This window comes from Nesoenas mayeri (genome assembly GCF_963082525.1).
Source record: "Nesoenas mayeri genome assembly, chromosome: 10".
NCBI classification, from domain to species: Eukaryota; Metazoa; Chordata; class Aves; order Columbiformes; family Columbidae; genus Nesoenas; species Nesoenas mayeri.
This window is the reverse complement of record NC_137560.1, coordinates 9227588-9246506: the sequence shown is the minus strand read 5'-3', so window position 1 is coordinate 9246506 and position 18919 is coordinate 9227588. Positions and strand designations below refer to the sequence as shown.

At 45.2% G+C, this 18919-nt stretch overlaps 1 protein-coding gene across 1 annotated transcript; it reads left to right on the top strand.

The window, feature by feature from the left end:
- Window positions 1–5997: 5997 nt before the first annotated feature.
- On the top strand, window positions 5998–14808 carry CISH (cytokine inducible SH2 containing protein). Its single transcript, XM_080350793.1, has 3 exons — window positions 5998–7158; window positions 11532–11758; window positions 12252–14808. Exons 1-3 carry the CDS (start codon window positions 7112–7114, stop codon window positions 12752–12754), a joined length of 777 nt encoding a protein of 258 aa, XP_080206919.1. The 5' UTR covers window positions 5998–7111; the 3' UTR covers window positions 12755–14808.
- The last annotated feature ends 4111 nt before the right edge of the window (window positions 14809–18919 follow it).

Here is an 18919-nt window from a genome sequence, read left to right as displayed (position 1 = left end):
CAACCCTCTGCTCATTTCACCCACCATAAACTCAAAAAAGCCTTTCCAGCACCAGCCCGAGTATCAAATAGCTTCACTGCACACAAGGATGACCAGGGCTGAGGACCAAAAAGCCAATAAATATATTCCCTTGTTCTTTGTCTTCATTTTTTTGTCTTAGATAGGCTGTCCAAGCACAAAGTGTATCTCTACCCCAGGTAAAACACAAATATCATGTGCAGAAAATCTTTAAAACCAGTGACAAAGACACTATTCCTCAATATCCAAAAGTCTCTGCAACAAAGATATTTAGAAGTAACAAGGTGGCAATCTGATTCTGTAAGCAACAGCCAAAAGTATCCCGTGCTCTTGTACTTGTCAGTCTCTTCCACCGGACATCTCTCCTGATTTTGTTTAGCTGATGCTTTTTATTCAGTATTATTCCGCCCATGCTGGGCAGCCCCACAGCACTGTTGTTTGGGTGCTGCACAGGTGAAATCACTGCTCTACTGACCTGGTGCGGTGTCCTAGGTGACTGTGTTGGGTACTCGCTCTGAAGTGCCCGCACTTGTAAATCCCAGCCTTTGCGATCCACACGCAGTTTGTACAGAGCCAAGAACATTAATTTGTGCAATATCCTTCTTTTAAGCTGCTTAAGGTTTTATAATTTCTCTGATAAGCTCTGGGGGAGGGACGAGCATGCTGGGGCCAGGCACACATCTGGAAGCTAACGGCTGGGTTAACCATATAACGCCAACACCTCTGACATCCTAAAGGCAAACATGGTCACCTTGGCTGCAGTCAGCCCCCTGGGACTATTTCCCACATGTCTCCTTTCAAATGCCAGTTTTAGATCTCCCTGGGAACTACATCTCATACAATCAAAAACTTACATCGCGGATCCTACAGCTTTTCTTTGTGCTCGTGGCAGGTTGAGCCGCGTTAGCATCCTTTGGAGATACTGATGGAAGACACACTGACAGGCCCATTGCAGCTTATTGTGTTGGGGGACGTTTTTCATTGAAAATAGATGTTTTTGTTTATTTATTGATGTTTGCTTTTTGAAGTTTAAAAAAAACCAGTACTATTAGAGGATAAGAGCCAACTACGGCAAAAATTCTTTCATCCTCACAAAAATCCCTAAAACTGTAAATTAAATATTAATCCTGTTTTTACCAAAAATCCCCAACAGCAGCAACACAAAACATAATTTCAGGAGAGAATTTAGTAGCTCAGCTATGCCTGCCTTGCCCCAAACTAGAAAAGTAGCTTATAGGAGAAAATAACCCAACAATAAGGCCCTAATCTTGCAGTAAGTTTTGGGTCAGCAGTCCCACTTCTCTAAGCTAGTGTGTTAACCCTGTGAAGCTTCATATTTTAGCCAGCACATGGTTTGGATATGCTGTTCCTGATTTTATCATGTCTTGGATATCAGAGGTACCCATGAACAGAGAGCACTACTGTTTAAATCCAGAAAGTTAATTTTGGCTGTCCCATTGGATATTTTCATTGCCTTTTTGCAATTCAGTAACAGTAATATCTGGGATCAAAAACATTTCAGACTTCCAAATATCTCATTTCTTAACAAAAATGAAATGAAATATCTGAGTTTGCTCTAATCTGGAGAGCTAAGAAAGCTGATGTCATCAAAGGGTCTTTGAGGGATGGCATATTTTGGAGGAGTGATACTTACCTGAATGCTACAGTTACCTGAGTTTATTTACATACAAAAGTGATTTGCACAGAGGTTTGTTTTGATAACAATGTCTTGTGGAAATCAGTATCAGCTACAATAAAGAAAATAGCATAATCAACTGGAAAGATAGTGACTTGTTTTTCTGAAACACTGCTTCCTCTGACTAAGAGCTTTATATTTTTCCTGGTATTATGAAAAATCCACTCTCTGGGATTCATTATATAGATGTCACCAAGGATAAAATCCTCTGTATTGTCAGGTTGAAGTGAGGACACAGCTCTTTCTGACTGGGTGGTTGCAACAACCTTATTAAATCTCTCAGGAACTTCTTCAGAAACTGCGTCTGTGATATTAAAAGAAAGGGCAGCTCTACAGAACAATATTGTGACATGAAGGAGAAGAAAAGAAGCTTCTTGTAGGATCTTTAGTGTAGTCTGTCATGTACACAGTGGTCTGAAGCAGAGACTACATACAGGTTTTTTCATCTATCCTGTTCTGCTCTGGAGGAGTAGTTTTACCCATACAACTAGGAAAGCTGATCAGCAAACAACCTAGCTCTTTTCTTTCTCTTGATGAGCTGAAAATAGGTTTATAGAGCTCTTTCACAGGAAGTGATGTTTATCTGATGCTTTGTGATCACCAAACCAGAACAATTTCTCTTTTACTCTCAACACCCTCTGCCCTGACCTTGGACTATAACGTGGTTTCTAGGAGGAATTACAAATTCTAGCTATGAACCAGCTGCTAGTGAAGAAAAGGGAATTCTCGAGAGCACCAATCTCATGATTTGGAGAGTGAGTCTTAACATCTGATGTAGTTCCTCAAGATTCCTTTCTCCCTTTAGCATATACTCAGCAGCTATTTTTCAATAGAAATATAGAAGAGGGTAGGACAGTTGCTTTTATAATCCTGGACTCAGGCACCTTATTACAGATACCTTGTCTTGGTCATTGAGAAGGTTTGGGGAGGCTCCATCCCTGTTCCTCCACTAAGGGCTGCTGTCTGGGGATCTTAGAGCAGAAGGAGCCCTGAGACACAACTTATTTACAGAGAGAGACAGAAAGGTACCAATTGGACATTTCCATTTCACCAGAAAGTAAAAAAAAAAAAAAACCCAAACCCAGAAAAGCGTTTTTTTCACAGAAGTATAATAAACCAAAAGCATGATAAATCTCCCAATCTGTCTACGGAAGATAGTGCTTCATTTTATGCTGCAGTGAAGCACAAGAAATTAATCTCTCTCTTTCTTTGAGAGAGATCCTGCAACTAATGGGTATGGCGACATTATCTGACAGTCCTGGGGTGGCCTTCCAGGCCACTCGGGAATACAGTTTTTGCAGAAACACAGTGTTTGATACAAGCAGAAAAGTTTCTAACAGATGCCATCATCTGCAATCGTCTTCTAGGTCACCGCATGCCAGCGAGCCTACAGACAACGAATACTGTGAGTTCCTTACAGTAACACCAAGGTAGGTTTTTTTGTAGCCCAAAATGAAGCCTGTTGCTGTCCTGCACATCCTGCTGCTGCATGGAGCAGCTCGGATGTCCCTGCATCCACAGCCCTGCTCACCCACACTCTGGAGCCTCCACTGCTCCACACCAGGCTGGGAAATCAGAACCACAACAGTTCAGTATGTCGCCCTCTTGTAGGTTGTTGATTACAGAAACTGGCGTGCCCTACTCAAATAACAAGACTGCCCATCTAACAAAGGAATAGATACTTATTACTATTCATGTTTGTTTAGCCATATGCTAATCCTCATGTTACAAGACAGACTAAGGGTCAGAGGTGGCCTTATGGCCAAAAAGCAGCCAGAGGGGCAACTTTGTCTTTCATGTACAAGCTTATAGTGAAGGTAAGTCTAGTCCCCAGACACACAGACCTCTCACAAAAGTGATGATTTTAGACGGCATTTAACATTTACACGAGCTCTACAAGATTACAGAAATGTGCAACTGAAGCAATGTAACCTGCCCTTAGAGGAAAGGGGAGCCTGGCCGCCTGTCTTCTCAAGCACATATGGATCAGTAGATGGTGCTGTTGTGTTGATGAACTTTCCTACAGGAACTGGCTCACTGTTTCTGGATTTTCTTACCTCCCTGACTTCATTGTGAGCTTTCTTTGATACCTTTGACAACTAAACTCTATCACTCAATGATATCGCTCAACTATATTGCTTGTTACTGCCTCTGCAATGTCCTAATTCTTCAACATTGAACCCCAGAGAGCCATTTAAATCAGTATAAACTGGGTTTAAACAACTAATTTGTTGTAATGCCACTAATTTATATTGAGTGTGTGTAGGTAACCAACTGCAGGAGGTCTGGGACATTGACAAATTTGGCACACTGTTCTCTTTCCTATTTAGGGCATTACCATGATCCTGAGAAATGACAACGAGGGGCAAAACATTCAGGTAGAGTAATGAAGTACTACTGAACACTACTGAATTAAAACTGATCACTAACTTGTACATAAAATAGCCCAGCCACTAGCCTGAACATTTTCTGAGGTGGGCCCCTACTAAAGTTTCCAATGAAGATGAAAGGTGCTTTCAGTAATTCTCATATACATTAGCTACTTTAATTTAATTGTCATTTTTCAGAGTCCTATAGGACTCATGAGAACAGCAGCACAGATCTAGCGACTGCAGGTGGAAAACCACTGCATCACAATGAGACACATACTGAATAGCACAACATCTGCACCAGTGTGAACACCTGTGCTGCGTCCGCAGAGCAGAAACAAAGAGCTGCCAACTCAGACCTGCTTCTGCACATGATGTTTCCACTGTACAGTTCTTAGCACTGCTTTCCTGCTCCAGAGGCACAAATGACTACTCAAACAGCAGAGCCTGCACACAAAGACTTTTCCAGAAGATCACTAGATGGAGCTCAATTCTAAGTAAAAAAGCCCCATAAAGCTACCTTCTCCGTGTCTGCGCTTGGCTGCAGAGCTCCTGCCTCACAGCACGCCACAGCTGTGATGTCAGTGTCCTTTCCTAGGCTGAAGATGAATACCTTCTGAACGTGCAGGTCAACTACAACCTGCAGGAGACTCTTTAGTCTGGGTCTGCTCAAATCCATCGTGCTGCTGCACCACGAACATGAGGTTTTAAATAATGCCCAATGGAGATCTGAAGTAGCACATGCGTGCAGGCTTGCCCCTGCAACCCAGTGCCAGAGCTGCAAAGATAAACCTTCAAATGTCTTTCGGCTGTCGTGCTTGCTGCACACAGAATGGGTGAGGATCAAAATTCCTCTCTCTTCTGCTAGCCCCTTGCCTCTCTCGTGAATTTACGTGTATTCAGATGAAGTGTTAGCTGAAGTCTGACTTAGGATCGGAAGGAAACAGGTCAAGGGGCACATGCACAATGCCATTCCCATCCCTCTGGATACTCAGAACCTCTCTCTTTGAATAGTTCTGTATTATTAGTGGCGCTCATGACTGCACTGTCCCTCACACAGCAAAGACAAGGAAGGGAAGCATGCAGCAGGCTAAGAGGCTGCTAAATGAAACAGTGGGGAGTTAAAGGCTGAATCAGGAGCCGAACATAGCATTCCTGCTCTCAGGCTCACGTCCTGGTAATGAGAACATCCTTCTAACTTTACCCTAATCATCACCTTCCCCTTCCCTTCCCACACAGCCCCATTCACTTTGGTTCTGAACAGCATTACAATTACTAATATTTTTAAATATTCAGTCTACTTCAGTAGAGGTGACAACCCACTCTCACTTTCTCTGATTTCTGATGTGAAGAGGTAGCAACTTGTGGCAGGAAAAGAATGACAAAGCTTTTGTTATAAAGTGTTTAAAAATGAAAAGGTTCAATAACCCTCAATGTAACTGAAATATTTCCTCCTGGGTCACCCTATTTTGACAATGGTGTATAAATGCAGGACAAAATGGTGGTGGTGCAGCCTTTCCCAGGAGACTCAGTCAGGCTGAAATCCAATTTCATAAGGGATTCATTCCCAGATGACTAAGACTCGGGGCCACCCTATGCGGTGCGACAACCGTATTTTCGCTGTCCAGACTACAAGATGCTACAACACAGTGTTCTCCCGCGGACTGCGTGTCACCGGAGGGCAGGGGCAGCTGCGGGGATGGTCGCACCCACCCAGGCTGTCACCCCCTTTGCCTTGCAGCATGTCGGGGTAACCCCCGGTCTCCGGGCGCCTCAACCCCACGCCTGCCAGCGCCCAGCCACTCCTGCGGCCCGGACACAAGGCTGACACTCGAGAAGGGCGTTAAAACCAAACTTAAAAAATTACAAATAATAACTACACATACATAAAGAAATGCGGTAAAGGAAGTACGAATAAATAACCGAAAAGCTCCAGCGGAGCTGCCGGGCGAGGCGGACAGCCCAGCTGAGCGCAGAAGCGGCGGCGCAGGACCCCCCTTCCCCGGCCGTGCGGGGCCGCCGCTGCCCCGCGCATGCGGCGGGCGGGGGCGCCGGCGCCCATTGGCAGGCGGGGGAGGGCGCGCCGGCGCCCATTGGCGGGCGGGCGGTGGCGGCGGCGCCCATTGGCGGCGCCCATTGGCAGCGCCCGCCGCGGCGGCCCCGCGTTCCTGGAAAGTTCTTGGAAATGGATCAAAGGCGTTTCCGCGAACACGCGCGGCGGCCGCTCCGCACGGGCGGCAGCTCCGCACAGCCGGCCCGGCCCGGGCCCCCCGCCCGGCCCCCGGGAGGGCTCCGCTCCGCTCCCCTCCCCCGGCGAGCGGTGCTGACATCAACGCGGCCGTTATGGACACTTCTATTTATACCTTTTTTTTTTTTTTCCGCGTGGCTGCTATCGGAAGAGTGATGTGAACACAATACGATTCCAGGAATCCCTCACTTCCTGGAACAGATTAAAAGGGGCAAACAAAAGATTACTTAGTAGGTTGGGTTTTTTTTTCTCGGAGCTTCATTAGTTCTGGAGTCAGTGAAGAGGCAGGTTGCTGCTCTGCCGGCTCTCTTCCCCCAGACATTCGGGGAAATATTATTTATTGGTATCTATTTATTATTATTTCACAGTGCTCTGAATATTTTTTTCGAAAAGATTGCTCTGACAGAAGATTACTTCCTCTTAAAATATATGTAATTTCCCTTTTCTCTGGTTATTTTTTAAAAGTTTTTTTGTTGTTGCTGCTGCTGTTTTCTGAAAAGCAGAACAAGAATACTTCATTTTCTAAGGCACTGGGAGCGCACGCATTTTCCGGGCTGAAGTTGCTAAACAATCTGCAAAGTCTCTTGGACAGTCCGATTTGCCTTTGTGTCTGAACCACAACCCACTGCGGAAGGGGTTTGCTGGGACTCTCCAGCCTTCTGGTACCGTGAATCCCGAACTAGAGGCTGGAACTTGCTCGATTCTGGGAAGCAGAGAAAAAGGAGACGAGAAGAGAAAAAGAGAAGAGGAGAAAGCATTTCCCACTTTCTTGAAGACTTAATGCTTTTCCCTTGGTCCAGGAGTGACATGATCCTCTGTGTTCAGGGGTAAGGTTCTCTAAAGCCTTCTTTCAAAAGCTGTGGCTTAATAATTGTAATTAGTAAGATTCTCTGGGACAGTTTTTGAGCTTGTGTGAGCTGCCATGTGTGATTGTAATGGAACGGAATGACTTACGCTGGCCGAGCACCGAGTTGTGCGCGTGTGTCCTGTCTGCTTTTTGGATTCCATGGCCAAAAATCATGGGACCATAAAGTACTCCCGATTTCTTTGCTTCCTATTGCTGAAAAATTACATGGTATTTAAATCCTTTGAGGGAGTAAAAAATAGTAACAACTTGGAGTGCATTGTTGAGTGGGGCTGTGCAGCACCAACAGGACACAGCCTGCGACCACAGGTGTTCCCTAAGATCCTGGTGGAAACAAACTGCTTACAGGGAAGCACTTCCACAGACTTCAGATGCTTGTGTCTATTTCTAAGTTAATATTTATGCTAAACACATAACTTCCTGTTGCTTTTATGGGTAAGATGAAATGTATGTCCATATGTACAGACTTGCCAATACACAACATTCTATAGAATGAAAGCCACTGAACACCTTTGTTCAGTACAACAGGTAATGTCCAGATCTCTCCTCTGGTACTGGTGTGTTGGCCTGTCAGGGTCTGTATGATCAGCTCACATCATCAGCATGTGCAAATACCTGGTCTGCAGGAATCATCCAGCATTTTTACACATGCTGCGTATTTGGCAAGTGTCAGCATTTGTTTCAGCCCGAGCTGTAATGTCAGTATTTCTCATCCCTCCTGCGCTGCGCGGATTTTCCTCATTTGCCTTGGCTGCTTTAAAAGACTAAAGCATGGGGATTTTTCTGCCATTTCCCCCCACAATCTCTTTAACAGACAAGCAGAGCTCATGCTTACCAATACTTCCCTACTATTCAAGTGGGCTTGTTCTCACTCCCATTTTCAGTCTGCTGCTGCAGTTCCTATAGCCAAGGCAAAGGGAATTAATTTTCCAATTTAGACTTTGTGAAACCCTTATCTGAAGTTTTTCTCCAGGGCTAACACACCAGAGCTACTGCTTCCCTTCACCCACTAAGAACTTGTTATGTAGTCAGATGTGTAGATGCTTGTCTCTTAATATCTTTTTAATGACCATTTAGTGCTCAGTCTTCACTGTTCTCTGGGATTTCATATACCCTGGACTCCATACTTTCCCTCCTATTTAGACCAAGCTCCCAAGGGAGTCTTGGGACATAGCAGATGGAGAGTGGCTTGACACACTTTTTCTTGTACTATTTGTACTGCGTTACAAAATTTTATCTTACCAGCAAAGTAACTACGAAGGTAGCACTAAATGATATCGGACAGATCCGATTCTCTTGAACTTCCTTGGCTTTCCAAGGCCTTTTGAAACACTAATTGCCAAAGCACCGGGAAGTTAATTTGCTGCTCCTCTCAAGATTCCATGGAGACTACCAGCTAGACATGCCAAATTTTAAATATTTGTTTTCTTCCTCATTGCAGCTGTTGTACTAACACTTCACTCCTTTCAAGTCCTGACCCTCCACCTGTCTCTCCTCTACCTCCTTTCTTACAAGCACTAATTATTTTCAAACACTTGCTTTGCCCCATTAAAGGGCTGACTTTTTCATGTCAGCGTACCTTTTTCAACAAGACCTTATCCCAGCAAACTCTTCTTGTCCCTCTTGCCAATGTACTTGCGTTAAAAGTTGCAGTTCGCCATTACCCACTGATTCCTCTGCTCTCCCGTCCCTGTGCTTGGAGCTGCTCTGGTCACAGCAGCAGCTCTGTTTTCTTCAACATGTGTAGAAAGTTGATTGGGACACCAGCTCCTCGCAGTCTATGAGAATTTCTAATCCCCCTCCTCTGTTCCACTGGGGTCCTTTAAGACAACAGGTGCACAAGGCCTTTTTGTAGGTGGAGAGAGGGACATCAGGCAGGTATATAGAAGGAAAACAAGACGTATATAAGCATGGTCCTTCTCTGGCTGTGGTGGAAGAACCTCCGCAGTGACTGTGTGGGGGTTTGGGCTCCTTCAGCTTCAGGTATCAGAAAGTCCAAGGTGGCAGAGAGTGTGCCAAGGGGAAACCTCACCTCAAGCACATGGGCTCTGCTTCAGAGAGACCCACAGCGGCTATGTAAAAGAAACCTACTGACCAATTCACACAGTTACTGTGTCTTTGGGAGGACTGTAAGATGGTACAGCCCTTGAAATTAAGAACATTTTGCAATGAAACAGGAGTACATTTCCCCAGCTAGCTTTGCTATCTTTCCCAGAGAGATTTGGAATTTAGACTGCAGTATTCAAGTTCTGGGGAGTGAGTGGACAGTGCGTGGCCTGATTTTACTTAATATTGGTCACAGTCATTTTCAGCCCAGTGAACAGCTGGTGTAAGAACACACCTGGGACAGAATGCTCTGCCACAGTCCTGTGTTACGCCCTCTTTGCACAGCGCAAACAATTATTTTAGGTTCAATACAGTGAAGGATCTCATTTATGGTCCTCTTTGTTCAAAAAAGGGGGAAACAAAGGATCAGGAATCTCCTTTCCCCAAGAAGGCAGGTAGCTAGACATGCATGAAGACTGTCATATTTAGAGGGAGACATCTAAATCTCTTTAAAAATGCAGCCCTCAACACCTACAAATACAGCTCAGGTGGGACTTAAAAGAGAACTCTGAGGTTTCCCAACAGCAATCTCCAGCTCTAAGAGCTTATTCAGCCCCACTATTCTGTGAAAGCCACTGCGAAAACAGGGCCTGTGATCACGGGTGTCTGCTGAAAGATAAGGGCCACAAATCACTTTTAGTAGGTTTGGCTTCCTACCCATTAATAGAAATTAAGAAGTGAGGATCAATTGCCATGCATGCCAAGTAGGTGTCTTGCTTCTGAAATGTGATTTGACATATGGAAAAAGGAAGAATGTTCCTTTCTAAATACCAACAGGATGGCGGGGTTCTGCCATGACCAAGAAGTGTCTCCATAGATTCAATTTTACCAGTGGTTTTACAAAAACCTTATTCCAAACCTACGTGGTTTTATTAGAAATATGGAGTCATGGAACTCCATCATGGCTCTCACTCTCAAATCATGGTGAAGTTGTTTTCAGCTACTCTTTCATCTACTTTTCCCCCCAACCCCTTCATGCTGCTCCCCATCCCATACCTGGGACTCAGCAGTTCGAGAAGGTGGAACGCAGCTATGATCAGGTGAAGATCATTTTATAACATGTTGTATGTACCTAAAATGCCACTACTCACAAAGAGCACAGAGGAGGAGGAAGATTGGAAGGGAAAAGCGTATGACTTTGGAGTCTCCTTCCACTTCTCTCTGCAGTCATGTGGGAGAAGGTGACCACCTCCTTTGCAATCACCGTCAGCTCCAGTGGTGCTGGGACGACCTCACCTCGAGGACTGTGTTGTATTTCTCTGAACACTCAGCCATCTTTTATGTTGCGTGTCTGAAGGAATGTCTCAAGCAAGTGAGCACATGTGAGGGGTATAACACAGGCCACACAAAGGCAAAGAGCCTAGAAGAAAGGACAGAAACTAATGTTTTTGCTCAGGAGCTTGCCTGGGAATTAAGATTTCCGTGGCCCCCAACATCCATGCTTCCCTGGAGCTCTGCCTTCCTTTAGGAATCTCCATGCTGCAGAGAAGGAGCATGTGAGAGCTCCAGGCTTCATGGAACTGCACATAGATGCTGAATGGCTACACTAATGCTGTCCTTAGGGCACAGAGGGATTACTGTTCGTAGCAGCTCAGTCATGACAGAACCTCCTGCTGCTATAATCCCGCAGGGATTACAGTCGCACTGAAATCTCGGTCGTGCCATTGAACGCCAGGGTTTGTGTAGTGCACAGGCTTGGCAAAACCAAGAATTCCCATTATTCTACTATAAGATCAGCTCACTCTAAGAGACACATTTAGAATCAGGTCAACCTTGAGCAGAAAGCAGGTAGGGCAAAACCCAAGCTATTCCACATTCTGCTTCTAATTATATTACAGTGAATGACTAACAAATCCGGTGGCGGAAAAATAAATGTTCCAATGTTTTAATGATGTAAGCGAAGCAGTCATGCTGCTATGAACCTTATTGGCTCTGAAACTACATATTAAAAAGCAACATCTAAAAAAAATCAGATTTCAAATCAACCTAAATTGCGAGATAGATTACCTTTCTCAAGGCAAAAGAGGCTGACTGTCTGTCCCTGTTTCTACGAGTTCATCTTCAACTGCGTAATTTTTCCCCTCTTGCCTCTCTCTGTCTGAAACATAATCATACTGAGGATCTGTTTATAAAACATAACATGTTGTAGTACAATGTAGCATGCACTGAACAGATGCTGCAACCTATTTCAAGGCAAGGAAAAATAGCAGAGTATGCCCTTCATTTCAGACCTCATCCTTTGCTGGCAGAGGAGAAGATCAGGAGACTGTCACTCAGGGACATTGCGGTGGATTTGTCAGAGCCGATCATGCAGCCTCTCCCCGTCACAGCCTTCCAGGAGGAGTCCACACCTGCCTTTGCAGCACCCGTTCCAGACAGCAACCCACCTCAGACACGAGACCCTGAAGAAGACCTTGTCTGCATTGCAAAAACCTTCTCCTATCTGCGGGAATCTGGTAAGACTCAGCTCACAAAGTCACAGGGTCAGAAGGCTACAGGGAGTAGGGAGCCAACTCGCAGTCTGAGCTCAGAAAAAATCTCCTGATCCCACTTCAGATAGGACCCTGGTTCTGTCACAGCCATGGCTGACTCTTGTGGATGTAGCAAGTGTACGTTCAGTCTCTACAAACTTGTATCATGAAGTAATTTATCACTAGTGTAAGCCAACGCTTTGGAGAACGAAATGGAAAAAGGCCCCATTTCCCCTACAAACTGCAGCAGCTGCTGCACAAGTAGTCACCCCATCCCAAGCCCCAGCACAGCAATGGCAAGCACAGGTAGGAAACCCTTGGAACTTGACATATTCTTAATTTCTCAAGGCCTTACCAAGTCTGGGCCTGGTTACTTCCCAAGCCCTGAACTCAGTAGTCTTTGAAGTTTCTCTAAATACATGGCCAGTCATTTAATACCTTCTTTCCCTAATGAGTTCTTTCTGGGATGCTTTTCCAGGTTGGTACTGGGGATCCATCACTGCCAGTGAGGCCAAGCAGCATCTCCAAAAGATGCCTGAGGGCACCTTCCTGGTACGGGACAGCACCCACCCCAGCTACCTGTTCACACTTTCTGTCAAGACCAATCGAGGTCCCACCAATGTGCGCATCGAATACACTGACAGCAAGTTCCGTCTGGACTCAAACTACTTGTCCAAACCTCGCATCCTGGCCTTCCCAGACGTGGTCAGTCTCATCCAGCATTACGTCATGTCCTGCACAATGGAAAGCAAGAATGAGGCTCCTTACCCGCCTCCGGCTCCTCTACCTCCCATGCAAAAAGAGATGGCAGCAGCTGCAGTACACTTGAAACTCATCCGGCCACTCAGCCGCAAGGACAACATCCCCAGCCTACAGCACCTGTGCCGGCTGCGGATTAACAAGTCCACAGCCAACGTGGACCAGCTCCCTCTGCCCAGGCGGATGGGGGACTATTTGAAGCAATACCCTTTCCAACTCTGAGGCACAGCCATTGTATCTCAGGCACAACAGACAGGGACAGAAATGAGGGAACTTCATGTCTTTGTCCTGCTACAGCGTGGCTCAGCTGGGCACAGTGAAGACCTGATTATCAGCAGAGACTGCATCCACCTTTCCTCTCCCCATCTCTCCAAATCCATTCCAGCACCAGAGAGGAGTTGGTTGTTTCAGTGAACAACGGGACACGATCTGAGCTCTGAACCTCAGGCCGCGCCGACAGTGGCTGTGAGAAAGTGCTGTAGGCGTGTGCACACTACTTGAATTTCAGAGTTGCTGTGACACCGGAAATGTTAACATTGTTATTTTCGCTATTTATTTCCATGGCAGTTTCTCTCCTCATGGTATTTTAAAGCACCTTTTAGTTTTTTTATTTGTTTGTTTCTTTTTCTTTTGTGGAATTAGAAATAGAAAAAAGTCTCCCAGCCAAGCAGCAGCCAAAAGTCTGTGGGAATCTGCATGTGGATTCACATCCAAATAGTACCTGTTTGAGCCTGTCCCTGTAGCAGGTCACAGGAATCCACATCCAAGCTCCCCCAGACTTCTGGAGTATGTGGGACTCAGATGACTGTATCTAGACCCACCTATACAGAGGTAAAGAGTATTTTTTTTTCTTCCTTAGCTACAGGGGGCTGGGAATCATAACCTCAAAAGCAGCTTGCACATCTCCCAAAGATGCATGCTGTGCCGCAGGCTGCAGACAGGAGACTTCTGCGAGGAAGCCCTTCTTTCTTGAGAGCTCTAAGCAGAGATTCTGGATATTGAGCTTGGGCCAGGGAGCACTCATCCCATTTTTTTTCACCTTCTCCAAAGCAAGTTTGTGACAAAACATTTAGAAATAAGTAATCAGAAACCCAGCTTTCTTATTTGCAGGCAGAGACATTCAGTTTCAGAGCACTCTACATATGGCTTGCATTTTGAAAGTGCTTTTCCCTGACATTGCCCTTGTCTTGTGAGATGTGGGGCAATGTCAGGGGTCTCCTTGACCAGAGGTTCGGAGACAGCTGTGCTGAGCTGCAAAGACAGACACAGCTTCAGGATATTTATTTATTTATTTATGTCTGGGGGGTAACCCGTTGGAAGCACCTCAGTACAAGAGCTGTCCCTCCCCTCTGCTGACACACCAAATGGCCAGTTGCTCTGCTTCTGCCAGAATTATTCACAAGCCACGTGGCTTCAATCAGAGCCAGGCTCTAGCACACTGGAAACCACAATTCAACTTCTCTGTTTGCCAAAGCCCAGACCTCTGCTGTCCCTTTCTCTGACTTGCATGTTTGTTATCTTTAATTAGACTTTTTGCTCTGGGTTTACCTCTTGCACCCCATCCCTTTCCCGCCCCTGCAAATGAAGCACAATGGCTCTCCCTTGCTCTTCTGCAGGTAGAAGGGACAAACAGCAGCCGGGATCCTTCCCAAACCAAGCACAAACAGAGAAGCTGCCCTTTCCTCTTTGTTCGCATGGTCCCATCACCTTCTCAGTCTGTGGCAGCCAGTCCATGACACCCAGAGAGAGTAGACAAGGGAACAGAGAGGTCTAGAGAAATTATCTTTTGCCTTCTTTTGCCCCTAAGACCCTATAACTTGATCAAGCATGAACCAATGTTAAGGATTCCTTGTTCATCCCTCCCTGGGACTGTCTCTCTAAGGCTCTGTAAATTGGAAGAGACAAATCCCAGCTCTACCTGAGGGTTGAAAGAGGAGATGGAAAAGGATGGGATGGTGATGCAGGAGACAAGCTCAAAAAATTGGTGGAGTTTCTTCCGCCCTCTTAAAGCTGCCCAAAGGGACAAGATGGCCTGATGTGCTTAGTCAGTGTCCTTTCTTCTTTTTTATTTTTCTCTCCACATTTATACACGTTAGTGCTCTTGCAAGCTTTGTTTTTGATACTTTGATGATTGACAGCATGCACGTGTGATGTCAGGTTTGCTTTTTATTATATCCTTCCCCCTTGCCTCACATGGCAGCAACTGAGGGAAGGTACTGAACGAGAATGAAAACTTAGAAGACAAAACAAAAAAAAAACTTGTTTTTTTTTTTAAATAACATAAACCACATACCACTGAAAAGGCTTCCTTTTATCCAAACACCTCTATCTGCCTGAGGACACTGGGAACAAGGAAACCACAGCTCTTCAAGGAGCAGCAGTGATCTCAGGAAGCCCACATGGCTTGGCCACAGGCTTGGTATCTACAGCATGTAAAATATCAGAGAAATGTACAGTGGAAAGGATGAGCTGTTCAGCTCCCTGAAACTTGCCTCCTACTTGATCTTTTCTCTGTTGGGGGTAATGAGAAAATCAAGCTTGCAGGTTTGACCTCGTTGCCCCAGGAGAGCCCAGCTAAAATGGGAGAAGCATGTTCCGAGAAGGAAAGCCTGGTTAATCCCCAGCAGGACAATGAGAGGCTAAGCTGAAGGCTGTAAGCTTATATGGGCAGGGACCATGTCTGTTGTTTGTTCCGCATCTAGCACAATAGGGTTCTCTAGGTGCTACTGCAATACAAAGAATAAACAATACAGTTACTCCAAAAAGTCAGTTTCTTCTGTCTTGAGACCGTTTGTTAAAAATCATTTGACTTGGATTTTAAATAAACATTTGAAATATATTTTAAAACCACACGATGTAGAAGTCTTTGGTAAAATCCAAATGGATTAATTCATTTTCTGTTCACAGAAATTCTGCCCAAGAAGACCGGACAACCTCTTGACCTTTTTTTTTTCCCAAACAGGACGCACAACCCCTTAATTGGGAGAAAAACCCTTCAGATACTGCAAGAGTTAACACCAAAATCATCCCAAGTGTGGGCCTCGTTTCTACCACACACAGACAAGCAGTGACAGACCTCAAGTCCCAGGTTACCAAAGGCTTAAGGAACGTTCCTTAATGATGTAGGAAAACACAGGCGTTATGTTTGTATTGCTTCTGCATGCCATAGAAAACCATCACAATCTAGGGGAAAGGAGATGGAACGTAACTGAAGTTTGGCAACTTGTTTACAGCAGGCTTCAAGTTGGCCTCAAAGAAAAATTCTGCTCACGGTAGTGTTGAAAGACGAGTTCACGAAAGGCAGACCATGCTTCGGATAGGAGGCATCAGCTTTTTCCCTATGTTCTGATGCCGCTGGGCCTACGTCCCCCCGTATTTGCAGTCTGGCCTGGCACCCTTCCCCTTCTTGTCACCTCGCACCAGACACAGCAGGCAGGGAAACCCCCAGGGAGCTGGATCTGCCCCACGGTGTCAGAGGGAGACAGGGGTCACCTCATCCATCCTGCCCGTGTGACGTGCAGAACACACTGAGGCAACCCCATCGCTGGCATCACGCTGCTGCAGCCCCTTTGAACTCGCTGCCCAGGAGAAACGCCTGTGCCATGGCCCCCCGTCCCACCCAAAGCAAAGCACAGGGCACTCCCAACCACTGCAAACCATCACACGCACTCAGAGAAAAACAGAGCTCAACTAGCTCCTCTCTGTCATTCTCCCTTTCTGAAGCCACTGGCTTCAACGTTCAAACTACTGCTTTGAAGTATTCCTAAAGCATGTGCTGTCCCTTCTGTGTCAGCCGTGGGGCTGGAATTCACTAGCAAACGTTGTTTCCACCACCTCATCAACATGAGTCCGTGGGTAGATTTCCACTGCACAGCAACCACGAAACGTTGGCAGTGGAATAATCTGCTCAGGTGTAAGTTGTTAAAAACAATCACATCCCTCTTGCTTTTACAGGAAACATGGAAAGCAAGCTAGAGCAGGGTAGAAACAAAACACAATCAAAGGAAGTAGAAAAGTGAAAACAAAAGGAAGGAAAAGCAGCATCTATCTTTAAAGAGGAACTTTGAGATCCCACAAAAATACTGAAAAGAAGGATGCAGCATTTCTGACACATTATTAAGTAATTTCTTACTTTCTTAGCTAGGCTAAACTCTTCCCCCAGCTACATATATGAAACCCTGCTGCTCACTTTCTGCAGACTGAGAGCACAAAAAATTGGCATGAGTCAGGCCAATACATAACTGCAGTCATATGTGGTTTTATTGCATCGGCTGTTATCTTAACAACTCCCACTCCTGCACCTTCAGCACATTCTGTTAAAGCAAACAGGTTCACGTTCTGAGAACTCCTGTGCCAAACCTCTGTGCAGAATGAACTGATTTTTACAATTGAGTTCCACATTGCTGGAAACAGAGGCATTCGTGGAAGTGGAGGCTGACCTTCATCATCACCGAAGTACAGCTGCAATACCTCTCCCAGAGACACCCGTTTGGTTTGCTGAGCCAACACAGGACAATTGGGTTGCATTCTCTCTTGCTTTGCAATTTCTGACTGTAGATAGACACCTGGACATGGAGCCCTCACTGAGAGTCTGAAAAGCAGACTGAGAGGACAGGGAATATAAATCCCAGTCCGTGATGGAAACCATGCTACCATGGCTCACTGCCACAGCAGAAATGCCCTGCAGTTTGTCAGGCACATATGGTATCATTTTCCGCCTCAAATAATCAGCCTTTTGAAGCAGCGACACATACGAGGGAAAAATAACCCATTTTATGTGCACATATTCCTATCCTCTCAACCTTACTGAAATCTTATTCCTTTACCCAGATACTCTCAAGTGCTCAAGCCAGATGAACCAGTGAGAAATGAAGTGAATTAGCAGAGTATTTAATTATCTTACAACAGATCTGGTCAGGTGTTTCAAGCAATTGACTTATTACATGGCATTTCTTGTCCAAATTCCACTGTCAGTCTTAGCTACTACCTATGAAATTAAAAGCTCAAGAGCTCTTCTGCTCTGTCAAATCACATTCTCATGTTCAGATCTGTCACAAGTCAATTACCACGGTCCCTTCCTGCCTCTCCCTAATGACTGCTGAAGCACTTGCAGTCCTCATGGAAATGTGCTTCCCCAGCCCTGAGCCCGTCAGCAGCCCAAAGGTCTGGAGCACGGGGTAAAGCCATAGCCAGCGAAGACGTGACAGAGCAACTTCGGAAGCCAAGTAACATCTTCCAACTCAGCTCCTAGCAGCATTGTCACAACATCTATGTCTCGTTTTCAGTGGATCCCACCTATCATTCACAGGAGAAAAGTTAAAGAAAAATCAGAGTAGGCAGCTCCTTATGAAACAAACTAGCCAAAGGTGAAAATGAGCTATTCTTTAAAGAGATCTGCCCTATCCTTGGGCAGAATCGTTCACCCTTTTGCCTTTTTCTGTTCACAGCAACCTGGCATTAAGTTTTTAAGAGGAAGTACAAGGGAACCCAGTCCTGCCAGTATTGCCTAACGGCATGATAGCAAAAAGAGGGCTATGCGGTTGCTAAGCGCGTTGATAACACGTTCAGACTGAGACTAATTTCTTTTGAGACGTGTCTATTTTCTGCCCACACCCAGGTCTGCCTGTTTGTTTTTTTTATAATCACGGGTGCCAGAGTGTCAGGGAGCACAAACACATGGAGACACGGCTTTATCTGGAGGGTAATGCTTTATCTGGAGGGTAATACTGTCTCGTGTGGACCCCATTCTGATCTTCCACTTACGCTTCCTCAAGAAACAAAACAATTGTGTGGCTTATACACTGCACAAACAAGTAAGGCAAGGGGCCCTTGGGAACAGGCATAATGCTGCAACATCAATCAGACATCCATCATTACCTCCACCCTACATCAAAAAACAGGTTTAAAGGAAAATGACAAAGTGAGCCTGGAAATAAAATTAGATCAGAGTCTTTCAGTATTCACATCATGCAGATGGATGAGTGTACACGAATGTACTCTTGCAAATTTTATAAAGAACTAGTATTTTTTTTTAACTTGAAAAATGTTTATACTATTCAGAGGAAAGGCTACTTGTAGGCAAAATGGAGACCAGACAGAAGAATCATTTTACCAGCTTCACTGTTAGCCTGGGCATTAAACTTCAAAAGGAAACTATGAAAAGTAAGTAAAATAAAATTTGAGTTTTACATAATAATATAACAATCTTACTATAAAAATTTAGAGGGCTTTTTGGATTGGTAAAGGGGAGGGAATACAAAAAAGCTTCAGAACTTTAACTAATGTTCATTACAGATGAGACTCAATGAAAAAGGAAATTTTACTGCAAATCATTGGTGGCTTAGTCCTTGCAATTTCCTTTTAATGAGCTGTGGTAGCACTCCCAGC

Coding starts and splice junctions, on each gene's coding strand:
- CISH (XM_080350793.1), top strand. CDS start 7,112: ATGCTTTTCCCTTGGTCCAGGAGTGACATGATCCTCTGTGTTCAGGG. Junction 7,159..11,531: donor ATGATCCTCTGTGTTCAGGG/GTAAGGTTCTCT, acceptor CCTTCATTTCAG/ACCTCATCCTTTGCTGGCAG. Junction 11,759..12,251: donor CTCCTATCTGCGGGAATCTG/GTAAGACTCAGC, acceptor ATGCTTTTCCAG/GTTGGTACTGGGGATCCATC.